General features: G+C 45.5%; 1 protein-coding gene across 8 annotated transcripts in view; it reads right to left on the reverse strand.

The window, feature by feature from the left end:
• The window catches only part of Znf462 (zinc finger protein 462), a 138,719-nt gene that overhangs the window by 55,692 nt on the left and 57,496 nt on the right, over positions 1-25,531 (reverse strand). For 4 of the 8 annotated variants that reach the window (XR_015047380.1, XM_085839283.1, XM_029476288.2 and 1 more), the window contains 6 exons: positions 20,429-20,678; positions 14,358-19,966; positions 13,421-13,585; positions 11,162-11,448; positions 8,149-8,267; positions 4,795-4,986 (listed from right to left, as the gene is read on the reverse strand). Coding sequence is in view for 7 of the 8 variants with exons in the window: in XM_085839283.1 (XP_085695409.1) it covers positions 4,795-4,986; positions 8,149-8,267; positions 11,162-11,448; positions 13,421-13,585; positions 14,358-19,966; positions 20,429-20,648 (6,592 nt within the window). In the remaining variant the exon portion in view is untranslated. Of the gene's footprint in view, positions 1-4,794; positions 4,987-8,148; positions 8,268-11,161; positions 11,449-13,420; positions 13,586-14,357; positions 19,967-20,428; positions 20,679-20,775; positions 20,860-25,531 lie in introns of those variants that run through there. The other 4 variants (XM_085839282.1, XM_085839286.1, XM_085839284.1 and 1 more) reach the window with 4 other exon arrangements.

The raw sequence follows: 25,531 nt of genomic DNA on the forward strand, positions 1-25,531 counted from the left end.
TTCTTCAAGCTTGAGTTCCCCTCCTTCACAAAGGACAATGACAATATTTCAAATGCTCCGTCAAGGAAGATCTTTTCACTATAGCAGAATAGTTGCATCAGATGCTCCGTGAGAACATCTCCCTGTGAGAACAGTCCCTAGGGCTTCATCTTCAAATTGTTGTCTTTTGAAACTTTCTCTTAAATGGATAGAAACGTAACGCTAGGTCACACAGCTCTGTGGAGTGCGGTAAGCACTGGGACTCAGTACCGTGGACCGAATGGAAAATTAGGAAGCTTCCAAGAAAGAAACCAGAACATTCATTCACAAGAACATTCACAAGTGCCTACACAACTGTCCCACTTAGAATAGGGGTGGAACCATGGTGTATCTACTAGGGCAAATACAGACCTCAGAAAAGGGACAAAGGAGTAATCCAAAGAGTTAAAAAGCAGCCTTCAAAATAAGGGGGAAAAGTCACAAACTTATAGAGAGAAGCAGCCAGAGAGAAAATCCTTCCACCGCATACTCAGGGAAACTTACTCAACAGCAAAGTCGCAAGGATGAAGTTAGCAGCTACAGAAAGGGGAGGAAGCATCAGGATTGGTTATCGAAACTTTCTGCAATGGAGAAAGAATGAGTAGGATCAATTTTGAATAAATAAATAGAGAGGAAACTGTGATTTTTTTTTGGATGTGAGTGGTCTATGGTTCCTCAGGAAGATATGCCTGCCCTGCCCCTCCAAAACAGTGTTTGTCAGAAACTCTAGAATTCAGAGTTTTCAAAAGGCAACTAAAGACGTTATAATAACAACAAGCAAGTCACAGAGCATCTGGGAACAGTAGCAGACACCTGTAATCCCAATATTCTGGAAGCCCGGGCCACCAGGTATCTGTATGTTTGAGGGTGGCCTGTGGTATATAGTGAGTTCAAGGCCAGACGTACTAAACAACAATAACAACAACAACAACAACACAAAAAAAACCACAAACAAATCACATTGCTCCGTACATTTTCTTGTTACCTCAAAATTACCAAAACTGAAAACATTCCCATAACTCATTACATTTTTTTCTAACAATTCACAAAGTCAAAGTATTGTGCATAAGAGTTCTTTCTGTGTTTTTCTTTGGAATGATAACTAGGTGGGCGAGTGGGGTGCTCAAGACTTTTTTTTTTTAAGTTCATTTTACACTTAGTCTTAGTGACTACCTTTTGTCTCAACATTCCCGAGGTAATGAATTCCTAAAGGAATTAGTTTCATACAGCTGAACTAGATAGGCAGAGGCGATGGTTCATTTGCTTGCTTGCTTGCTTGTGGCCAGGGGAAACTCAAGGAGGAAAAAGGCAGGACACAGCTGGATTTCCAACTACGAATTCATTGCTCACACCTCAAGCTACTCCTCAGACCTACGCAACCCTCACAGCTGCCCTGCTTGCTTTGCCATTTTATAGCTGTGCCCACACAAGAGTTTCTCTGGGATGAAAGCAGAGACTTGGAAAAGCCAGTCCTATATTTTATATGGCAGGAGAGGGAACACAGTCAACACAAGTCCCTTGGCTGACAACCTTCCTTGTCTCCCCATAATGCACTGTTTTGAATCGCAACTGAGTGTCACTTCCCATCATTTAATATACAAAACCAATACTTCACAGCCCCTTGCTTTTCTTCCCAACAACTGACCATGCTAAGTATTAGAGGATCCATGATACGTGTCAAGGCTGACAGCTCCGAGCCCAAGAGCCCTGCTGAGGCTCAGAACAGGTGTGTGACCAGGCAGCTGGGGTTGAGATCTGCCCTATATCTCTCATCTCTGCTCTCTCAGCTTCCTTCTCCACTCCCTCAGTGCATCCCTCTGGGTTAGGATTGAGAAGAGCCTAGACAGAACCTCCCCTCTGGACTGTTTCCCTCCGCCAGAAAGAACTGGCTTGTTCTCAAGACAGCAAGCGTTTGCCTGCTGCAAAACAGCTATGAGCAAGTCAACCCATTTTACTCTCATTGATCACTAGGGATTTCAATAGCCAAGGACATACTGGCCATTTCCCCAGGTTTATGGGTCTCCACTCCCCTAGGCCTGCAACACATTTTTGTTTCGTGCGTTCACAGTGTCCTGGCATCTGCAGTGTGGGAAACCCTAAGTGAGAGCCAATAGCCCCAGAGCTTCTCCCTATTAAAATGTCCAGTTGGATTTCACATGTGTGTTTCAAACACCATTCTAAGCATGATTTACAGGCTACTGTCTAGCCCCACAGCTGTTTTTCCGTCCTCCAGACTGAGCTGTTTCTAGGAATCCACCCTGGCAAATAGTCCTCCTAGCGTGGGCCTCCTAAGTCATTTCTGGCCGAACTAAACAATGCGAGATCTAAAGCAAAGCTTTAAGAAAACACTTCTCGAATGCGCAAACTATTAATTATTCTTTCCACATAATTATTCCTCCGTGAGAACAGCCTATTCGATGCCTCCCTTCTGTTCACCCCACCTCCTAATCAACTTTTTTTGTCATCAAATTAAACTAATCGTGGCCTGGTCCTTGGATATGGGTTATTTATATATGTTAAAAGCCGTATAGGTCCAAAGAGTTTTGTGTGGGTCTTAGGAAATGGTTACCACCTAGAGCTTTTCAGCAAATGTGTTCTTTCTCAAGATAGTGAATAATAGTCAGCAGTGCATTTAGGAATTTACCTTCCTGTGGCTGTGTGCTATCAGACTGCGTGCTATTAAGAAACCCTCCCCTTTTCACAGTTTAGCTTCTAAGACTCTGAACCCTGACTGCTTCCCCCTGATCCCCACCACCAGAAGAAAAGGTCAGGCTTCAGGCTTGGGCCTGTAGTAAGCTCATATGTGTAAGGTCTTCTAAGCATTTCATTTTCTGGTACTGGAGGGCCAGAGAGGCACTGGGTTAAGTTAGGGCATTTCTGTACCTAGACCAGATTAGGACCAATAGGTTCAGAGAGCTGAAAGAGCCCAAGTCTTCTCACCCTAGGTAGAGAAGAATGATCTGCAAAACGATCAGTCTAGAGGGTCCCCTTTAAAGTGACTGAGATCCAACTTGCATGGAAAATAAAGGAAGAAGGTTTAATATCAAGTGAATTGTCTCAGGAAAAGGTTTTACGGAGAATAGTATCTAAGTGGATCAGTTTTACCCAAATGGTCGCAGGAGTATAGCTTCCATTTCAGACTTAAAAACAAACAAACAAACAATTAAGTTCACTTTAATAAAAACCTTACAATTTAGGTCAAATTAGATTTCGCCCTCTGGTCACAATGTACTGCCACCCCCAGCCACCCAGGGAGCAGCATGTGAGGGAGAGAGAGGGTTATTTTCTTTACTCTCTCACATGTACGCTAGACCACTGTAGTTTGGAGCCTCCCACTGAAGACAAACCACCCTGACTTCCTTTTGCAGTTTAAACTACCACAGCTGTAGAGGCTGTGTGTGCAGTCTCTCCTAAGGAATCGTAAGAAACCTCCTTGTTAGACGTTCTTAACTCTGAGGGCTGTCCGACACTCAGGGCTTCTTATTTTATTTTAATTTTGCTCTTCTGTTCCTCCTGTTCACAGACTTCATGACCAAAGATTACTAATTACTGTTTTGATAAAGTAAGACTTAGACTCTGTTGACAAGTTAGGCTATCGGATTCTCAAGACACCTTGGAGAACTCTTGACTTAAGCCCTTCCGTGAATGAGCCTGAATCCACACCTGCCAGAAATGGTCCCAACGACCACAGCTGTAACCAGAAGATGAAAATCACAGAAAGAAAATGGCCACTCGCTGACATTTCCTGTGTGTCAGACATTACAGCAGGCATTTTATATGTGTACCTTGTCTCATTAATCTCTCAAGACAACCAGCTGAGGCCTACATATATCATCATCATACAGGAATAGAAACCGAGACTGCCTAGGGAAACATGACTGTCAGAGGGAGACGGATGAAATCCAGGCCTTTGTTCCACTTTCTGTCTACTGAGCTCATCCCATGGATAGAACAGTAGATCCTGGAGAGCTGTGGACCACAGCAGTTACGGTCTCAGACATGCTGCACAAGGTGTCCTGCATCAGATGCAAAGGGAGGAGCTTCAAGCTCTCCTAGGCTACTGCCCACTTCTCCGCTCGGGATCTGAACTTACATTCCGAGCAAGCTGATTCATCAACCAGGTCTGTTCCCAGATGTAGTCTGATGAAAATGAGATGCTATCTCTTAGCTCCCAAGGCCCACTGACTAGCTCCAAGTTGACACTCATGTCTTCTCAACATGCTTTTGGTGGCAGTGCCAGAGAGCACATGTCTCTATACCTTCCTGCCTGTCTTTCAAAGCTATGAAGCAAAGCATTTCTAAACCTATTTCCTAACTAAGGCTATAAGAAAACACTGTAAATGCAATACATCATGTGACCTCTTCCAATATGAGTGTCCCGCTTACTTGCTCTTCCCTCCTTCCATTCTGAGCTTTGGTTAATTGACTCCACACACCTCACAGAACATTTTCTTCCAAGACAAGGTATTCATAAAAACAATAGATACCTTCTTGCACTCCATTCCTGTCCCAGTAGACTCCACCATAAAAGAACCCAACACTGGCACATCCTGCCCAGCATGATACTTTAATGGTATCCATGGATAGTATAAGCAGGGCATCATGCAGATGCAGAATACACACTCCTTCCTACTCCATGATCTAGCACATTCACATCCTTTCCTTCATTTGAACCATCATATTTTCAGATAAGAATCTCCTGGGGGTGGGGGGAGAACCAATCCTAGCTCAGCCCAACACGCCCCGGTTGATTCCATCTCAAGAACGCATTCTTACCATTGGAGTCTTCCACTTCTTCGGCTGGAGTGGCCTTCTGGGAGGAGGGGTGGGCATGTGAGGAGAGGAGACTGACAATCCGTGGCCGGGGAAGGGTCAGGGCTTTGCCATGGACCTTGAGGGAGTGTTCCTTCAACTGGCTGATTGTCATGGTGGAAAATGAGCACCAAGAACACTTGTAGGCATGTTCACCTAGAAGGAGATGTGGTGAGGTAGACAGGAAAGGTGGGAGTCAGGAGAAAGAGGGCTAGAAAGCAAAACCACACAGTGAATCGGCTCCCTCTAGAGTGGTGTTCTAAGGATTCTTGGTCTAGAAGCCCTCCAAGGCTAACTCCCTGCCCATTCTCAAAGCCACAGTCCTGAGAAACAGCACTCACAAGCTCCAAGATAAGGCCAGCTGGTCACTGACAATCGTGTTTTTTTCACAGCAGTGCAGCTTTTGGGGTGATCCCCACCCACCCAATTCACCTAATTCAGAGAGGGTGCCTCAAACTTCTTCCCCCTTCTCTGTATTAAAATTGATCAGGGCAGATTTCTTTCAATCCACAGAAAATATTAGGTTTAATTCTTTTTTCTCAGTGGCTTTTTCAAACATGGCAGCCCTATTGTATTAATTCTCAATATTTAATACTGCTAAACTACATACCCCCTCATCTGACACATTCTTAACCATTTCCTCCCCACGTATACTTGGGGCAGAGGGGAAGTTCATAATGAAACTCCATTTCCTACATAATCAACACTATAGAAAGGCAACATTTCTTTAGGAGGAAGAATTAATTCTATGTGGTAAGCGTAAGTGGGAAGGGAAGCATGTACACTGTTTCCAGCATTCAATAACACATTTAAACAGAACTATAGCACAGAAAGCCATGACCAAACCAAGACAAGAAAGAGTGTGGCTTACCTTTGCTATAACTTTCAAGTTCAGTACATTTAGGAATGAACTTATCAGCGAGTTTGTCTGTTACTGGGCAAATATACACTAATGTGATCAATCAGTCTTGTTTTCAGTAACAACAGGTCAATTTGGCCCCCAATCTAATAACCCTACCACTGATGGTCTCTATTAAGAAAACTGCATACAAGCCAGGCAAGTCGGGGGTGGGGGGGTGTCAAGCACTAAGCTAAGCAGAAAGACTGTGAGTTAGAGGACAGTCTGGCTGAAACAGCAAAATAATTTCACAAAAATCCCAATGAGCAAGGAAGGGAGACAAGGAGAAAGGGAGAGAGGGAGGGAAGGAGGGAGGGAGGGATACACCCTTAATACAGAGGAGATTTTATTTGGAGATTAATATTATTTATAGACTGGTAAGGTGGCTCAGGGGTAAAGGCATATGCAGGCAAGACTCATGACCCAAGTTACAACCCTGGAACCCATGCTATAGAAAGAACTGATTCCTGCAAGGTATCTTCTGACTTACACACACACACACACACACACACACACACACACACAAATGGAATGGAACATGGGAACACACAGAGAATATAAACAAACAAACAAATTGATGAAAAAAATTATACTATTTACACGTGAAAAGCTATGAAACAATGTAGATTTTGAAAGAAAACAATTAGGCAAATGTAGGTATATCCTCTTGATAAACTATGATCAAAATAAAGTCTTGAAGAACTTGTAATAAGACAGAAAATTAAGAATGAGTTAAAACATAAAACGTTCTTTATAGACATTATAATTACAACTGTGGAAAAATAATTATAGAGAAAACTGTTGACAGGAAGTACCAAATAGTAACAGTGGCCTTTATATAATAACGTTATGGTTGACTGAACATAATTTTTTTTCAAATTTTCACTAAAATATAATATGTACTTAGGACCCAACTCAGGTCCTCTTGAAGAGCAGAAAGTGTTACTGACTGTGAAGCTACCTCTCTAGCCCCTAATATGAATTTGAGTTTGGATGCATGAACTTTGCCAAGTAGCTAAGAGTCTGTCTCACAGCCTAACTCAACAGACAGTCAGGCATGAGAGCACATGCCTATAATTGCAGGACTCCACTGGATGAGGCACGAGGGCTACTGCCCCTTTGAGACCAGGTTGGGCTAGACAGTGAGTTCAAGGCCAGCCTGAGCTACATAGCCAGCCCTATCTGAGGATACTAATAAAAAATAAATAAAACACTCAGCTGAGAATAGGCAAGTTGAAAGACCTGTAGCAAACATACTGCTTTCTTTAAGGCGTGGATTTCTCTCAGCGGCTCAGAGTCACGTCACATTGCCTGAGATCCCACCGTGTAGTGATAGCAGAATGATATTGCTTTCCTTTTCTTTCTGGATACTTCTCGCCAATCGAGCAGAGAAGGCTAGCTAGTCAGTCAGCTCTAGGAATATACACTCAGCCTACTGCTCAGAACGTGATGCAGCATCTGGTTGGTTCAGAGACCTTTGCTGGGCCAAAACCATTCACCCAGCTCCCCACTGGTAAAAACGCTTTTTGGACAAGGCCAAAGGCGACGAGAAAAGCTTACCAGGATTCTGTCCCAGCTGAATAACATATGATATACATGAGTACTAAAAAGTAAGGCAAATCCCGAAGCTACTTACTCCTGGGACTTTAGGAGAAGTTTCCCATGGACATTAAAATACTATCAGAAACAAGCCTACATAACTAATCTCCTAGCTGCAACCCTGATCCCCAGCAGGGCTAAGGGCAGTTGTGTGGCATAAGCAGTTTCAACGGGTCCAGCACACATGAAGCAGAGGAAAGATATGGGTGATGACTGGCAAAAGTGAAGGAGGCGAGCTTTTGTAAGACTGCTCAGAGTGCTGCAAAGTGCACAGGGCACACGGGAAATCACACAGTACCCACAGTTTGGAATGCTATAGACATGGGTAAGCTGATGGCCATCGAAGCTTAGTGCACGGCCTGGGCTGAATACCATGTAGTGATCAAAATAGCACAGCTCCTGGACACTCATGACTTGAGTCGAAAAGACATGAACATCTCCTGGGTCACCCCATGCTTCCTGAGTTTTGGGTTAGCGTGTGTTAGGTCTCATGTAGAAATTAGCTTTAGTGGATTTTTTTTTAACAATTCAAAAACAGGTTTTTGTCATCCCATGATCCGGCCAAGGTAATTTAGAAATTTCTTTTAAAAACGTAACAGTCTAATTCTAAGCTGTTAGTGACATCAGTCAAACAAAGCACTGGTGGTTACTTTGGTTTTATGAATAAAATTTCATTTTGCTTTTCTCTTTAAAACTGTACATGCAACCATCCCAAGTATAAATTGCATTTCATTCCGGTAGGGGAAACTTTCCGTTTCATTCAAGGCTGTGAGGTAGGCAACCTGAGAGAGTACTGAAGGACACCCCAAGGACCTACTCACCAGCATGGGCTTTGAGGATGTGCGTCTTCAACCGGCTGTTGTAGGAGGACTTGAAAGAGCAGAGTTTGCAGCGGAACGGTTTGTGGTGTCCGTGATGGGTCTGCATATGGCGATCCAAGCTTCAGGTGGAAGGAAAGGAGAGCAGAATTAAAAACCACAGACATTTTCCCACCACTATTCCAAACACCCAAATTCTAAGCTGGTCCAACTCTTCCCTGTTGTTTTCTAATGGTGACATGCACCATTACTAGAAATAGGGAGGCCAAAGTTTAATTTTTAATAGGCCATTTTTAATAGGAGGAGAGTCGAGGAAGAGAGTAATGATCTTTTTAGAAGCCTAGAGTGGTTTACGTAACTATAATCCTAGCACTTGGATGGTACAGGCAGAAGCATCAGGAGTTCAGGACCAGCCTTGGTCACATGGCAAATTCTAGGACAGCTATATGAAACTATTTCAGAGGAGGAGGAGGAGGAAGACGAAGAAGAGGAAAAGGAGAAGGAGAAGATGAAGACGAAGAAGAAGGAGAAAGAGAAAGAAGATCTTATTGCATTGAGAGATAGATTCATAGTAACAGTTACAGCAGATCATGATTTTTCTCTTCGCAGAGCATGGGTCTTCGCAGAGCATGGGTGATGGTCATCCAAAACCATGCTCTAAGAAGGTTTTTCTGCCCGGATCACTAGTGAGAGTGCCTATCTAATTCACATAGAGAAATGGGGTGAGGGTGGGTGGGGAGAGATGGGTGATGGTGGAAGGTTAGAGAAATGTAGCAAGGGCTTTCCTTTCTTACATCATTAATTCTACTTTCTGCAGGAACAGGAAGGAAAGAGGAGTTCAAAGAGTATGATCTGCTTACACAGGCTGCGCTGTTTCCAAGGTCTATACCAATATGGAGCACAATACGACTGTGTTTCAAGGAATCAAGTGTGCAAGGGCTGGGGCGGAAACCCCTTCTGAGAAATACAACCATAGGTGCCATACATCACTCTTCCAGAAGCAATTTATGAGGACATTGCTTAATTAGAATGAACCCCTAGTACGTCTTAATAACTATTAGTCTGAGAAGTAATAAATCTAGCCAACAAGGTGAGGGATGTTCTCGTTCATACAGGACCCCAGAGACTGACATTCTGTTCTGAGTGACTCTCGTGTACTCATCCTGTGAACACAGACCCAACACCTTCCTACTAAGTCAATGCTCCTCTTTTCCATAAGTGGTCCTGCCATTCATTCTCCCAACCAAGCAGACTCAACACTGGATGCCACTTCTGCTCTGCTATTTGGCCTTTACTGATGCATTCCTGGATCCAACCCCTAACTTCTTAAATGAGCTCCTAGGATTTCTTCTAACTTGATCTACCTGGCTGAGGCATATAGTCCGTCAGACGGTCTAAGACAGAATCCCAGCCATTTGCTTAGAAGCTATGTGGCCTCAGGAAAACTATTTAGTCTCTTCAGCCCTTACTTCTCCCATCTATAATATGGAGGTAATAATGGGCCAAGCATAGCTCATAGGGGTGTTTTGTAAATATAAAGAGGTAATAGCTGAAGGTACTTAAGATAGCACCACTGTATCAGCAGGTGCAATAATTGTTAGTAATTATGAATGGTATTCAGCCCAGACAATTCCTTTTGCCAGTGCTGTAATTATAATATACTAATTCCTGGCATTTATAGACATCCTAATAGGATGACTACTTAGGTAGCCAGGAGTAAACTCTACAATTCCTCTTCATGTAAGTGTAGGCTTATTTAAATTGAACCACCAGCCAGGCCTCAACCTAAGTTGCCACCTTCCCACCTTGGGCCCTCTCTTCTCCCTACCCTGACTTCTTCTCAGTCATTTTCAACCTTCCTGTTTTCATACCTTATTTTGTCCAGTCATTTTTTTTTTTAACGTAAGGCAATTATACCCCAATCATCTTCACATTTTTCCAAGGCATAATGCCAGGCATAAATTATTCTTTTATTCAAAATAACTTACTGAGGGTCTATGGGTATCATGCAGTGTGGTTTACTACTTAAGGAACCGAGAAGGCCAGTGTTAATGCCACAGTACGGACGCACGCAGGCAAAGACTAAATGTTAGGCTCTGTATCAGAGTAAAAAGTGTGTCATCTCTCCTACTCTCTAAAGAGAAGCACGGCTTCTCCTGCTTTTAGTCATTCTGTCTGAACTCTGAAGCCAACAGGCCTCACTCGTTTTCAATTACCACATTGATAAACAGTAAGCGAACTACCGGCAATACTCTGCCAGGCTCACAGGAAGAACATTGATGTAACAAAAGGTTTCCTTCCCTTAGACCCTGACCCTTTCCTATCACCCACTTTCCCACTTTCAAAGCTGTAATGAGCATGGGGCATTCCTACTTCTTAGACTCCCCAAACTTTTAGCAATTCGTGTGTGTGTGTGTGTGTGTGTGTGTGTGTGTTACCATGCACTTGCAACATGAGGAAGGTACCATTTGCAGAAGTCAGCTCTCCTGACTTCTCCATGTGAGTGCCAGGAACTAGCTGAGGTTGCGAAGCTTGGCAAGAGATGCCTTCCTCAGCCCTCCACCCTGCTGATCCCGAGCAAATCCTTAGCATCCAGAATCCTTGTTACCCTTCCAATGATTCTCCAGTCACAAGGGCTAACTGGACTAACGTGCCATCTTTAACCCCTTGGTTTTCCAAACAGAACTTGACTTCTTCATATGATTTCTTTAACTTTTGGCTATTTGGTGGGTCTATCAGGAAAAACATTTGCTCCCAGAAACTGTCTTCTCTTGAGTAAATCATACCGAATCCTGTCTCATTTTCTTTTTTTTAAATGCCCACACTAGATAAATCAAATGCCATCTCCTCACTGCTACTCTTAGTCCACTTTATAGGTCAAGGTCACAGCAGGTAGAAACCAGGAAAGGAGATTTCAGAGTCATCAGAGTATCTGTTTCCTGCTACAGCTTAGTTCCCTTCTTTAAGGCATGCACGCCTTCCCACTGACAATGAGGGACTACCCAGTAACACTTACTTGTGTCTGAATGCAGAAACAAAGGAGCAATACTGGCAGCTGTACTTGTCCTCTCTGGTAAACATGGCCAAGGCCAGGTGGCTCCTCTCATGAGAACGCAGCCCCTGCATGGACATCAGGACCCGGTCACATTGACTGCAATGGTATCCCCCCGGCCGGGTTTCATCCTCCAACATTGCATCAAGCAAGCAGTGTCCACCATCCACCCGGCCCACCAGTGTGCCACTGGCGTCTCTGGCTGCTTCCAATCCATCCAGGAACAGGTGGGAAGGGTCTTCAGCCTCCTGCTAAGAGAACCACACACACACACATGCCCCACCAACAAAATAAATATCCATTGTTACTACTCCAGCTTTCTTCTTTTCCCGTCATTCTCCCAAGCTCGTCAGCAATTTCCATCAATGTTTTCTCCCCTGCATCTCTGGCTCTGTGTACAGAGAAGTCCAGCTTGAGAGTTGCTTCTTCCACAGTGGTGTTGATTTTGAGGCAACATTAATTTGGAAATAAGAGAGCCTGAGACATGTGACATGGGCTTTCCCAATCTGAAGTTCATTCACTTGCTACCAAACTCAAAACAGAAAATGTAAACTGTGATCTCATTGATTCTAAAATAAAGCTGGATTATGACTCTGAGAGACAAAAGGAGGGGAGCTGAAGGGAGAGGGGAGGGAAGGGGAGAGGAAGAGAGGGGTGGGGAGGGATGAGAAAGAAAGAAAACAACAAAAATCATAGTACAGCTGTGGTGGTTTGAATGGCCTCCGTAGGTTCATATACTTGTATGCTTGGTCTCTGTTTGGGACTAAGGACCGTTTGGGAAGGATTAGGAGGTGTGTCTGTGTTATAGAATGTGTGTCTCTAGGGATGGACTTTGGTGTTTCAAAAGCCCATGTCAGGTCCAAGGTCTCTCTCTTTCTCTGCCTGTGCCTATGAATCAGGATGTAAAGCTCTCAGCTACTTCTCCTGTACTATGCCCATTATTTCAGCACACTCCCCATACCCACCCTGATGATAATGGACTAACCCCCTGACACTGTAACCAAGCCCCCAATTGAATGTTTTCTTCATCATGGTATTGCCTTGGTCATAGTGTCTCTTCACAACAATAGAAGAGCAATTAAGACACTGGCTGTCTAAAAACCTCGGGCCATTTGACAAGGAAACTCAATAGTTCCCTGCTTCTTTCTATCTTGCAGACAGAAATGCCATCTTCAAATGAATGTTACTATGTGGTTAATTCCAAAAGGTAAGGAGCAGTTTGACTTTTAAGCTATCAGTTGTTGAAGCAGCTTCCTGGAATACTGATATTTCTCTTGTGTGTCTCAGAAGCAAGCCTGGGACTGACTACAGTCAAGTGTGGAAGCTTTCGCCTCTGTCCCTGGGTTAACAGTGTTCTCAAAGCCAAGGGTTCAGTGTTCAAGAAAAGATAAGCTTTACCTTCAGAGTCAACAGGAGACAAAGGTCAAGAAAGAGCAAACATAAAAATATATTCCAATATCCAGATGGAAAGGGCAGAAGCCTGAATTAATTTCTGTGTTCAAAAGTGGTAAGTACATTCTAGAAGGTAGGAATGGGGAGTTGGCTATTGAAACAGTAGCTGCTATTTGTACTGTGGAATCTAAAACAGGTAATCTAGCAAAGGTGAGGGGAAAGAAGGAAGATGCCGGCAGCATCACATGGAAAGAGACGTACAGTAAGCAAACCAGGTCTTAAAGGCAGGCTCTTAGCTTTCTATCTGATCAACGCCCCTTGCATAACTCAATGAACCTAGAAAGAAGCAAAATGCAGATTCTCCTGGACTGTCCCACGCTCAGGCACATGACAGTAGGAGTGAGGCAGGAGGAGACCTGGAAGATGGGAACATAGTCCACTTAATTCCTCCCATGAGCTCTGACAGCTCAGGATGGTGACCTAGAGACAACCAGCACGAAATCACGTGACCCCCAAGCCTCTTAGATGAGAATGTGGGGTCATCTTTCTCCACCAGACTGTCCCTCAGAATTAGAAACTAGATCAAACCTTTCCCTAAATGGAATGATGTGGAAGGTCCAACCTGCAAAGAAATCAAAACAAGCCAAAGCAAGCCAAGCGTAACTCAAGAATGCCCGCATCCCAAGCCACACTCTTCCAGGCTGCTTCAAGCAATGGGTTACTAAATAACTCAGATATTCACAAGTGCACATGCATGCACGCGCACACACACACACACACACACACACACACACACACACACACCAGGTGCCTGGACCTTCCCCTTCTCACCTTCACAGCAGCAGACACAGCTGGGACGCTACCATACTGGACGTGTTTCCGGAGGTGGTTACAGATGGCCCGAAGCGTTGGATGCACTTCCACGCAGAATTTACACTTGTAGCCCACCACTTTCCTCTCCTTGATCTTTGGCACCTCTTCTAAGTGACCAAAAGGCTGGTAAAATACAGTGGTAGCCATCAGTACAGCACGCCCTCCCTCAAAGGCAGGCATCTTACTCTTACAGATTACTGGATACTGTATTTTAAAGAGGATTAGCAGGCTAAAGTGTTTCATTATATATATATAAACTTCATCAGTCATGGCACATTGCCTACAAGTCGTCGCCTCTGGAACCCACTTAGGTTCCAGCTGGTGAGGAGAGATTAAGGAGAGATTCGCGGTTTCTAAGTTATCTGGCTTTCAGACCAGTTTTGATTGCGCAGGTGACATGTTGCAACAGCTATTCCTTTAATGAACCTCTTGATTTAAGAAGAGAGAGAGAGAGAGAGAGAGAGAGAGAGATGTTAGGTTCCCGAAGCAAACACCGGAGACCATGTCATGGCTGAGAAGGGCTAAGGGTAACAAGAGGTAGCCCACAACTGCCTTAGGAAGAGCAACCACTGTCTTTTTTTTTTTTTTTTTTTTTTTTTTAAACGAGGCTTCAGAAAACACTACTTGGCAGGAAGACACACAGAGAAACCACCCCAACCCTCCCCTGGGGAGCCATCGGAGGAGTCAGAGGGAGAAGGGGAGGAGCACAGGACCGTGGAGTGGGGTGAGCATAGAATGGGGAACAATCAAGCTCGAAATGTTTAACTGACTTATTGAGCTCTCTGGCAAGCTAAGTCAATAGGAAGCCTGCAGCAGTTTGGCTGGCAACGAAGTACATGTGGGCACCAGTGATGAGAGGCCTCCTGGGGGAAGGGAAATCAAAACATATCCTTACCCTCTCTTGTTTGAAATCTGCAAAAGCACCATCTGCATATTTCTGCTTGCTCAAAAGCTGTTTCCTCCTCTCCTGGCGTTTGGCACGCTTCTGGAATTCCTCATTGTGGATGTTCAAGTGTGAGGTCAGCTCGGCTATGCTTTGCAATTTGCTATCACAGTGCTTACACTGGAAGGTGGAGCTCTGGAAGCGGGGGCCGCTGCCTAGGATGACGAAGTCCCTCTTTAAGTCCCTGCTGTGGTGGTCTGTGTAATGCATGCACAGCAACTCCGCCGTGCTGAAGGACAGCTTGAAGCATTTGATGCAGCGGAACGGGAGCCACTCAATGTCTTGAGCTTCGCCTTCCGCCTCGGCCCTCTCAAAGCTGCTTCTCTCCTCTTCTTCCATCAGTGGGGGTTTCTCGTGTTCATCTGCGTAGACCGCTGTGAAGTAGCCCCCCAACTTGCTGGCATGCTGCTTCTTTGGGAACACCCCCGGGTGGCGCTTCATATAATGGGACACAATGCCTTTCTTGCTGAAGGACTGGAAGGAACATAAGGAGCACTTTTTCTTCTCCACAGCCCGCCGGAGTTCCTCGCTCAGCTGAGGAGAGTCATCTTTGGGTGGGGATGGGATGATCACCTTGTTGGGCTTGTCACTGATGGTCCTGGAGGCCGCAAGGCAGTGGGTGTAATATGCATCAATGTCGTGGCGCTTCTGGTAGTGGGCTGCCAGTCCCTTGCGGATGGGGTTGGTGTAGGCACACAGGGCACACTTGAAGAGATTGTTTTTGCCCTCGGGCTGGGCACGGACATTATTGTGCTTGATCCGGTAGTGCCTGGCAATGCCCTTCCTAGTGGAACAGAAGTACTTGCAGAGCTGGCACCGGAACACAGTGTGGGAGACCAGATGCGAGGTAGAGAAGTGAGCAGTGGACATAGGATCCTCTCCCACCTCCTCCTCCGTCACGGAGACCTGGGAGGGGCTCACTTCAGTGGTTATCTCAGGCTCAAGGGACACTGGCAGCTTCGGAGGAGACGGGGAAAAGACATCAAACTCAGGCTGGTTGTGGTACTTCTCATAGTGGATTTTGAGTTTCTCCAGAGTGCCGTGTGTGTAAGGACACAGCTTGCACCGGTAGGCACCATACCCTTGTTTAAAAATCCTACTTGTCTCCTCCACGTCATTCTGGGATATGTCAGCTGACTGCTCCACGTCATGCACAAAGTCCTCAGCGGTCACCTTGATGGCCGGGTGTCGCTTCTGATAGTGGGTCAGGACGCCATGGATGCGAGTGTTGATGTACGGACAATGCCTGCATTTGTAGACGGCACCTGGGTTGATGTCAATATCCTGGGCAAAATCAGCAGCCTTCACTTTCATACCAGGATGCTTCTTCCCGTAATGGGTGAGGAGGCCGTGCAAGTTGTTGTACTCGGACTGGCACACTGTACACTGGTATGGGGTGGAAGATATAGCAGGGTTAGCTGAAGCCAGATGAATGCTTTTCTCTGGGGAAAGTCTTGCATCCTCTGGGCACTCAGCTTCCTGCTCGGGAAGGGGGTTGGGCATACTATTTTCACAATTCACAGGGCCTATCAGCTCTTCAGGTGCCAGGAGGGCCTTGTCTACACCGTCTTTCTCCTTGATGATATCCAGCAACACAGACTCATCACCATTCATGGCCCAGGGGTGAAACGCTTGGTAATGGTTTGTGATGTCCCAGATGGAGACGGCTTCAAAAACGCAGTCCCTGCATCTGTATGTTTTGGCTTCAGCTGACATGGTAAGAGTGGGAGAGGATGGGTCTGGCCCAGCCCAGAGTTTGGTAGCCATATAAGTATAATCTACATAATGCTCAGGGTGCCTCCTCTGATAATGCAGGAGCAAACCACTGGGCTCCATGTGGGAGTAGATACACCACTCGCAGTGGTAGCCAGCTTCTATCAAGCCATCTAGAAATGCCCACCGCATGATGGACGTGACTGTGGCCTTCAGGGCAGGGTGGTCTTTCTTGATATGTTTCCTCAGTGCATAGAAATAGGGGGAGGTATACGAGCACTGCCTACATTTGAGCGCTCGAAGTTTCGTTTTGTCCCGTTCCATACCGGAAGCAGGGAGAAGCACACAGCTGGCAGGCTTCTGGTTCCGGTCACAGAGGCTTCGGATGGTGGCTGTGTGCTGCCTGATCACATCGGCATTGGCCTTGAAGTCCCGGTGCTTCTTCTGATAATGAATGAGGACGCCTTTGACCGTCCGGTTCCCATAATCACAGTGCTGGCAAAAGAACATCTCAGTCTCCACAGGAGGGCAATCTCTCTCAGAACTGTTCAGCTGCAAGGGAGCAGGAGGCCGAGGGGAATCTTGGAGCCCTTCAGCCCCTCTCATCATTGCAGCTGTGGGAGGAGCCTGTCTGATATATTTGGCAGTGACCTTTATTTCTGGGTGTCTTTTCTGGTAGTGAACAAGCACCCCCACAACTGACCGATTGCTGTAGGAGCAGTGTTTGCAGTAGTAAAGCTCAATACTGAGGTCTGGTGGCGGGGGCTGTGGGGGGGGTGGGGAACCCATGTTGGACATTTTGGGAGACATTGGAGCACCCACCTCAAATGATAATTGGGAAAGGGCAGAGCCTCTGTCCACAGACACCATGCGCATGGTTTTCTGGATCCTAAAGTACGAGGCCTTTTCTTCAGGGTGTTTCTTCTGATAGTGAACCAAGACAGAGTGCATGTTGGGGCTCGCAAACGAGCAAACATCACAATCGTAAACGACAACGGTGTTCACTGAAGGGTCCTTCTGGCTTTCACATTCTGGAGTAAAGGTCTTGGGAGGAGTGTTTTTGTTAAACGTAGCTGGCAAGCCACCACCGCGAGCCACAGGCGTGGACGTCGCCATGCTTTTGGGAGCTGAATTCAAAATCTCCCGCAGGGTCTGGGACTCAGCATTCAGCCCTTCCTGCTGCTCTACAACGTAGCTTGAAAAGATCATAGCATTGTTGATTTTCACCGTGGGATGCATTCTTTGGTAATGTGGCATCAGGCTTCTGACATTCGGGCTAGTGTAGGAACAAAACCGACATCGGTAGATCAGATCCGAATGGTCAAAGTTGAGTACATTCATGGCCTCTGGGTGATGTTCACCATAATGCTGTTGGAGGTCTTCAAAGTTGGTGTAGTCAATATAGCATTCCAGGCACCTGTACACTGCGCTGTGATCATTGGGGTCCAAGATATACCTAAAGCTGAACTTAATGTATGGGTGCATTCGCTGGTAGTGGGTGCTAACACTCCGGGCAGATTTATTATTAAAGTCACAGTGTTTACAATAGTAAAGCCTTCCAGAGTCCCCAAAATCGGTATTTTCATTACTGGGTTCCGTCCCATAGATCGCGGGCTGGGTGTTCAGCAGAGCCGCATTGGACACTTGATCTTTCATGCTTGCTGAAGAGCCGTAGTAATCCTCTTCATCTTCGGAAAGCGTGAGTTCGATCTCTGCCCCATTGGTGGCAGTGTAATCATGAGTGATACTTCTGTAGTTGGGCTCCTTCTGGGACTCACTAGGGTCTCTGGCCCAGATCTGCTGGGCTGAAAAGGCAGTGGGCACCTCCATGATGGGGTCCGTCGCCTCCTCCTCCCTGTCCAGTTCAACCTCGATCTCGACTTCGTTGTCATCCTCTTCCTCCTCATCATCCTCGACATTGATGATCGCATCTTCCTGCAGTTTGGTCTGGTTGATTTTGCTCTGCAAATTGCTGGCTATCTCGTCAATCCTTGTTCTCTTCTTCACAGGTGATAAATCAAGAGGAAAGTCACTAGCAAGCTTCCTATTGGCCTTAGCTACAAAGTTATTCTTGGAGGACAATCCAAGAATTGAGGTCTGACTTTTCTTCACAGTGTTGCTGGAAGAGGGGTGGCTATCCGTCTCATTTTCCAGTGGTAGGCTCGAGGGCTGCCCCTCGAATTTTGGCAAGTTGTCGCAGAATGAATGTTTGTGCTGCTGATGGACTCTTAGCCCTTTCAGAGTCATGGTGGAATAACTACACATGGTGCACTTGTAAGGGTGCAGAGGTGGGACCTGTGTGGGTGGCTGTGGCTGCTGGGTTGGTGGTGGCTGTGGCTGAGGTGGCACCTGGTGTGGTGACTGTAGCGGTGGCGGTGGAGGCTGCTGCAGTGGCTGTGATGGTGGGGGTGGTGGTGGTGGTAGTGGCGGAGGTGGCTGTGGTGGCTGCTGCTGCTGTAAGGGGTCCAACATGACTCCCGACTTTCTACCATTGATGCTGGAGCTCTCATAAGATACCATTCCTTCATTCAACGAGGAAGACAGGCTTTCGCTTTGAGAATTCACAGTATCCCAATCCGACGTACCCGTGTGACACTGTTTATGAGCCCCGAGTTTTAATGAGCTCTTACAAGTAAACGGACACTCGTCACATTTGTAGACAGCTGTCTTTCCAGATAAGTGGATATTTTCTATGTGACGGGAAATGCTACGGCGGTGCATGGTGAGGAAAGGACAAAAGGGACACTGGAACCTATTCATGAACCTTCGAAATGGAATCCCCTTGGTCTCTAACAGCTTGTTGCCATCAGAGCCCATGAGCTGCTCTGCAGACAGTCCTGACACCTGGTGATCCATAACACTTAAACCATTCTCACTGTCTACCTCATTTAAGTCCTCATCAGAGCTAGAGTCATTTAGCATGCTGTTAGTGTCCAGGTCAGCGGATGAATTCGTCATGTCAGACATTCCGTAACGGGACCTCTCCGTCAAGTTCACAAGGCCAGAATTATGAGGTGACTTCGGCTTCATCTGAGGGTAAGACATAGAAGAAAACTTGGAAGTTGAAGAAGAATTAGGTCTCATGATGGAGTTGCCCACGGAGCCCCTGAAATTGGAGACGTTAGCGTTGGGCATCTCCCGGCTCGAAGCATTCATGGACAGGTAGGTGGAGTTGGAGGTGGGGCTGGGTTCATTATCATTCTGCACTTCAGCTACATTAGTCCCTTCTTGCTGCTGCCTGATGCTAGAAAGGATCTTGACCATACTTCGGTGTTTCTTCATCATGTGATCGCACCAGCGTTCTCTGCGGGGGGTCTGGTAGCTGCACCACTCACAACAAAAGTTGCCTCGAGACTTGGTCAAAGGCTTGACCATGGATTCTAAGATGCTGCGCTCAACAACCTCTGCCGGCAGTTCTTTGCAGGGGTCCTGCAGTGACACAGGTGGAACCAGAGGGTCTGGCAGTGGAGCAGGGGCAGGTGGTGGCGCTGTGGACTCCTTCAGACTGTTTTTGTGGTACATCTTCTGATGCTTAATTATCCTTGCCCTCCGAGGTGATTTGTATGTGCAAAACTGGCAAGAAAAGACCTTTCCAAATCCTTCGTGCATCATGATATTATAATTTAAGGATCCTGGGACAGGAGGTCCTGTGGGACTCTCTTCAGCTTGAGCTCCATGGACCTTCCTAGTATGTTCTATGAGGAGATTTTTTGACCTGAAGTAGCGTACGCAGAACTTGCACTGAAAAAATTTGTTGGTTGGTTTGGGATTAGGGGTAATATGCTGACCGTAATATCCTGGACTGTGGCCATAGTAACCTCCGCTCCCCAATGCAGTTGCACTTTGACCTGCAGAGAATATGTAAGAAGATTGAAATGAGAAAAGTAAAGTGAGAGAATATGAGATTCAAACACACAAAACAGCACCATTTCAGTTACTCTCCAATAAGCATCACATTCAACAGGCATGATGACTCAAGATGCACTGAAGGCTACTCACAGAGTGCTAATAATGAAGACATCATAGACTGTTTTGGATACAGAATAAAGACTAGTTTCATCAACTGTAAGATTTGTTCTAGAACTTTCCGAGACATTTTGTTTTCAACATTAGAAGAGGAACACACAGGGCCACTAAAAGGACAATAACCTAAGATAACTAAAAAAAAAAATGATGCCTAAGTAGGGAAAATGCCTTGTAGGGAGTAAGAAAGTTCAGAAGCCTAACATAAGACCTATGGTTGGTGATGGTGATGATGATATGATATGATGACAAGCTTTCTCAGACTTGTGAGTTTAGGGTAGGATTACCTGGTAAATCTTCTGCAATCACAAACTCATCCTTTATAGAAGAGAACTCCACCTCTGTCTGATTACTAGCATTCATGGACCCAGATAGTGGCTCGTCATCATTGTCCTCGGCAACATCCGTCGGCTGTAAGAACGCCGTGTGGACATCCTGGATGTGTGCCTTAAGATCTTCGTAAGATGGGGCTCGGAAGTCACAGCCATCGCACTGAAGCACCTCCATGATCGGGGGCTACCCTCTCACATCAGGAACCTGAGGCAGAGGTCAGAACACAGCACTGAGGATCACACGCACCACAAACGCAAAGAGGCAACAGATCTGTTCATGGAATGAACTCCAATGTCACTACCTTTGGCCTGCTCCTCTTTGCCAACTCGAACACCGGCCAAGGAGAGGCAATCAGACATAATAGAGACAAAGTCCTTGACTTCCTAACTTCAAAGGAAAGAAAACTCAGATAAATGTTTTCTGCTTTGATATATCTTCAAATGCCATCTGTCAAGGAAACATTAATACTTCAAAAGTTGGTACCGTTTTTGAGTGTCTCCACCACATTCAGAATTCTAGATAACTTACTATTGATTCTGACTTTTTCTTTTGAACTAGTCCTCTTAGTGAGAAAGAGGACAACCATCTTCATTGAAGGGCAAGAACATTTTAATTTCTTTTATCCATTTCTATATTATTACATGAGTGTTTTAACACCAAATGGTAGAATAGAATTGACTCTTGGAAATGGCTGTGGCTTTTGGTATTGCTTTTATTATTTTAATATCTTTATTGATACTAGGGTTCACATTTTTCCTTTCCCCGAGTAGTGTGGTTTCCCCTCCCCCTCCCCGATGAAGTGAGTGGTTATTTGCTCGTTTACTACCTACCAATTAAAACTTAACAGCTTCTCCAGTCTAATTAGGTCATAAAATAGTTCTCATGAGATTTCCAAGCAACCAACTTTTAGATGACAATTCAGTTTCTGGTTTAAGATTGTACCTTGGCATGTCCATTCACATGAAGACCACAGAATCTAGTAGTTCTGAAAAGGGGCTCCTGAGTCGGAGCTGTCCTTCTCCATCCCTCTCACTTTTATAAACATGAAATTTAGACTTGGATATAAAACAACAGCAGCAAAAATCAACCTGTGAACTTGGTGTGGAACAAGGCAGAGCAGAGCTCATCTCCCTTACTCTGTAATTCACTGTGCGACTGAAACCTACGGGAAGCTTCACGCTAGCTCAAGGCAGAGTCTCACCACAAAGTGACGAGAATATTGGGAAGGTGGAGTCCTTCCTAGCTTAGTGTATATCCTGTAAGGAGATACCCAGTTATTATCTCAGTGAATAAGTTACTTCACAGAGTACATCACAAACCCTACTAAGTCACTGTAATGTAATCTAGAACCTAATGTCTTAAGAATTCAGGTTGCAGCCAGATCTTTTAATGGTGCAGTTTTCTATGCCTCTCTTACAAAAGATAATGTGATTTCTGCTGGAGGAACAAAGTCCAGTAATGATGTGTCAGTGGAGTGCAAGAAGCCATGGCAGGAGGATTTTCTATGAAAGAATGCTCCTGCCAGGAGCCTGCTAAAATAAGTACTGGCCAAGTCCAGCTCTGGACAGAGCTTTGCAGAGTGAGACACAGATATTTTACCTCCTCTTCTTTCACCCAACAATTTATCCTACTTCAATAAACATTGAACTGGACACCAGAGTCCTTTCAGCTAACTAAGTCTCAATATTCCAGATACACAAGCTTTTATGTCAGAGCACCAGCCCAAATTGTGTGGAAGAGGTTGCTATCAGCTCTGGATCAAATTACAGCAGTCACTGAGCCCCACCCCACTTCTCCTTTCGCACAGTCCATTAGACCTGAAAACAAATTTTTCCATGGTGCAGACGACTCCTGCATTTAGAACACTTCACAGAAAAAAGCAGATCACCCAATGCGCACTCCCCATCCCCCAAGCTTAGTCTTTTCATCTCAGCCAAGCAAGCCACAGCCCTGCCGAATGTGTTTATCACACTTTCAGGAGATAGGAGCTCCTGCGTCACTGAAGCTCTAAGACACACTAAGCTGCCCTAGTCCTCTGAGCTGGAGGAGCAGCCATTTTAGCTCAGAGCCTCTCCTCCGTGCACAACATGGCTTCGCTTGGATTCTGCTAGGCTGACAATCACAAGTGAACGCTAGGAGGGCAGGCTGGGCTCCTCCTAAGCTCTGCTCTTCTCAACAAAGAATTAACTGTTTTCATTTCTTCTCAAAAAGCAGCACCTTTCTCCTCCTCAAATGTCATTCACCAAAGATCTCCAAAGGTTCTTTTATCTCATGATTGATAGGCTGGTTCGTCAGTCCCAGCAGAGTACTGTTTAGATCAGGACGCCCCTGGACCAGATCCTGTCCTGCAGCAAGATTTGGGGGTGTCCTGGAGAGGGGACCTCCAGAATGCCTTGGTTTCTTGGGAGTCGTCCTTCCACACGCAGAAGACATACCATCCGAGGCTGCTAGCCAGATTCCAAAGTCTAATGACCTTTGTTAATCACCAGCCAGTCTGTCTGCATCAGCAGACCCTGCCAAAAGACACACCCTTCCACACAAAGGCTGTAGCTATTCCTTTTAAAGGAGGTTCTGTGAAAGCTCCATTGTGTAGCTCAGAGGAAAACAAAATCCCTTCCCTTCAAAACCTCAAGCCTTTAGAAATAATGCAACAAAAGGCTTTCTGCTGTGTCTCTTTTGGAGACTTTGAGCCTGGTTTGCACAAAACATCCACAAAAATGGCCCCGCTTGCACAAGGAGAGCAGAGCACCCTCAGCACTGAGGCGCTCCACCTGGAGATGAAGTCCATCTTCCATACACTTCTCTAATATCTTGGTGTCTTCTGAAACTGTTATCTATGAAGGATGCTAACCCCATCGCATGCAAACACTAACAGTCTCCTTGTTCTGCTACAAAGGAGATTAAAGGGTTATGAGATCAGAAGGAGGAGGGGGAAAGAGCCACTGATTTGGAAAAAGGAGAGATGATGAAAGTGATTTTCTAATGGGTTCTAGCTTTAATGTTGTGGCAGTCTTGACCTCAAAAATAGCTCAGAGCCTTAGAAGAGGTTAATCTCCAGGCAGCTGATACAACAACCAGCGGCAGGTAGAGCAGAGTGGCCTTCAATTTGATGTCTGTACCAATACTGAAATGGGAATGGAGACTACTTTGAAAGCCATTTTGTCTTTGTGTACATGGCTCTCCTGAAGACGCTGACGGAAGAAAACAGAAATTGCTGGCATAGCCCAAACAATTCAAGAAACTTGATATATTTATGAGACCACAGAAGTACACACAGGCAATAAGCAAGAGCAGGAAAATAGGGAGTAGAAACGATCCCCACTAAGCAAATTGGACCTCAGGGTGACCGGTTCATCTGTCAATCAGAAAGTGTTTCTGGAGCACGGTGTAATCTTCCAAGAAGCCAAAAACACAGGGAGGGGAAAAAAAAAAGATGGGGCATTAAACCTGTATGTTTGACTGCTTCATTGGCGCAGAGGAGCAACAGTTGTTAAGAGGCTAACCTAGAGAAGGGTCTGCCGTGAGATTATGACTGAAAGCGAACAGCCTCGTTCTCATATTTACCTCATTTAATAATACCCGTGATTAGGAGATTTAACCACCTTCTCCTCACTTACAGAATCAGCACAACCAAGAGGAGAAATGCAAGTTTCTGAACTGAAAAAGAAATGTTATTTCTAAAGGTCAGGAGATCAATATAGAAACCAAACAGACATCCTTCCCTCCCACTACCTGTCCCTCTCCCAGGGAGATAGCTGCAGGTTCCTCAAGGCCAGATATGCTTCCTTCAGATAACCCCACTTCTAATACCATGGCTGATGACAATTGGGAACTGACTAGACTTCACTCTAAAATAACCTTCACCTTACGTGACCAGTGCTCTGAACAGGAAACTCTTAAGCCATCCTAACTCTTCCTCAAACGATGCTTAATGAAGGGCTTCTTTTCTTCATATTTAAAGTCTATGAGTTCAAAGTATAGTGTTGGGAGGAACAGCTCCCAAGCCCGTTGTCTATGTTTAGCAATGGCTTAAAGACATAGTTAGAGAGTGTCCACAGTCCATGCTAGAGATCTGAAAACACACTGGACTGAGGAAAGGGGCAGCATGGACACATGCTCTCAATCTCATCACCAATTTCCACTAAGCTTGTTGCCCACACACTGTTGCTGGGAACTTCAGGGTCCATTGCATCTTGAGTTTCCTTTTTGGGGGGGAAGGAAGCATCAAAACATGTCTTTGCTGTGTAACCTCGCAAGCTCACATGTCACTGGAGAGGGGAGGTGTTCTTGTCGCTTCACAGCCTTCTCACAAGCCTGCTGCTTTCAACCCTTGTCCAGGTCAGCTTGGCAAACACTACTCTTCTAGCCTGATGGCCTGGAGCGGAAGGGGGTCCTCGAGGCAAAGTCCAAGTGTCTCCAGGAAGTGACCAAACAAAAACACCCAGGCCTTGCCCGCCTAATCTGTGCTCTGACCACAGGGCTGCAGATCAGAAATGAAGCTGTGAAGGCCCACAGCCATGTGATTAAGTAGCAACTAATTATAACCCTTAAAGCCTCTGAGAACTAGATCCAGATAGACCAGAAGGTGCGTTTCCTCTGTCCACTCCAGAAACCTACTTTCATTTACAAGACATTAAAGATCCCCAGATGTCCTCAGTCACAGTTCTCAGGAAGGGCTTGAGTTATCACGTGCTGTTTGTTCTTCATGTTTGTCTTACTTTCCTTTGAGTGGGAATACGAATTATCCAAGAAGAAGGGTAACAGAATGAATGCATAAATGTTACAACAGTCTGACCAGAAATACACAGAAACCAGAAACCTAACCACCATCCTGAAAAACTGTATTTACAGGTCACGGGCTATTCATACAATGAGGTCAACAGGTTAGGGGATATATTAGGCTGTTATTTCTAGTAAAAAAAAATCCAGAACCTCAGAATACAATGTAGAAGTCAAATATTAACTGATAAACTTATAAATTCAGGGTTGTTATTCTTGGCAAAGAGGAGTGTTTTCTATTGCTATTAATCATTTGTTCTTGTCATGGCCAAAGTGAA

The sequence above is a fragment of the Mus caroli genome, unplaced genomic scaffold, assembly GCF_978045245.1.
Source record: "Mus caroli unplaced genomic scaffold, Mus_caroli_1 scaffold_6, whole genome shotgun sequence".
In the NCBI taxonomy this organism is placed as follows: Eukaryota; Metazoa; Chordata; class Mammalia; order Rodentia; family Muridae; genus Mus; species Mus caroli.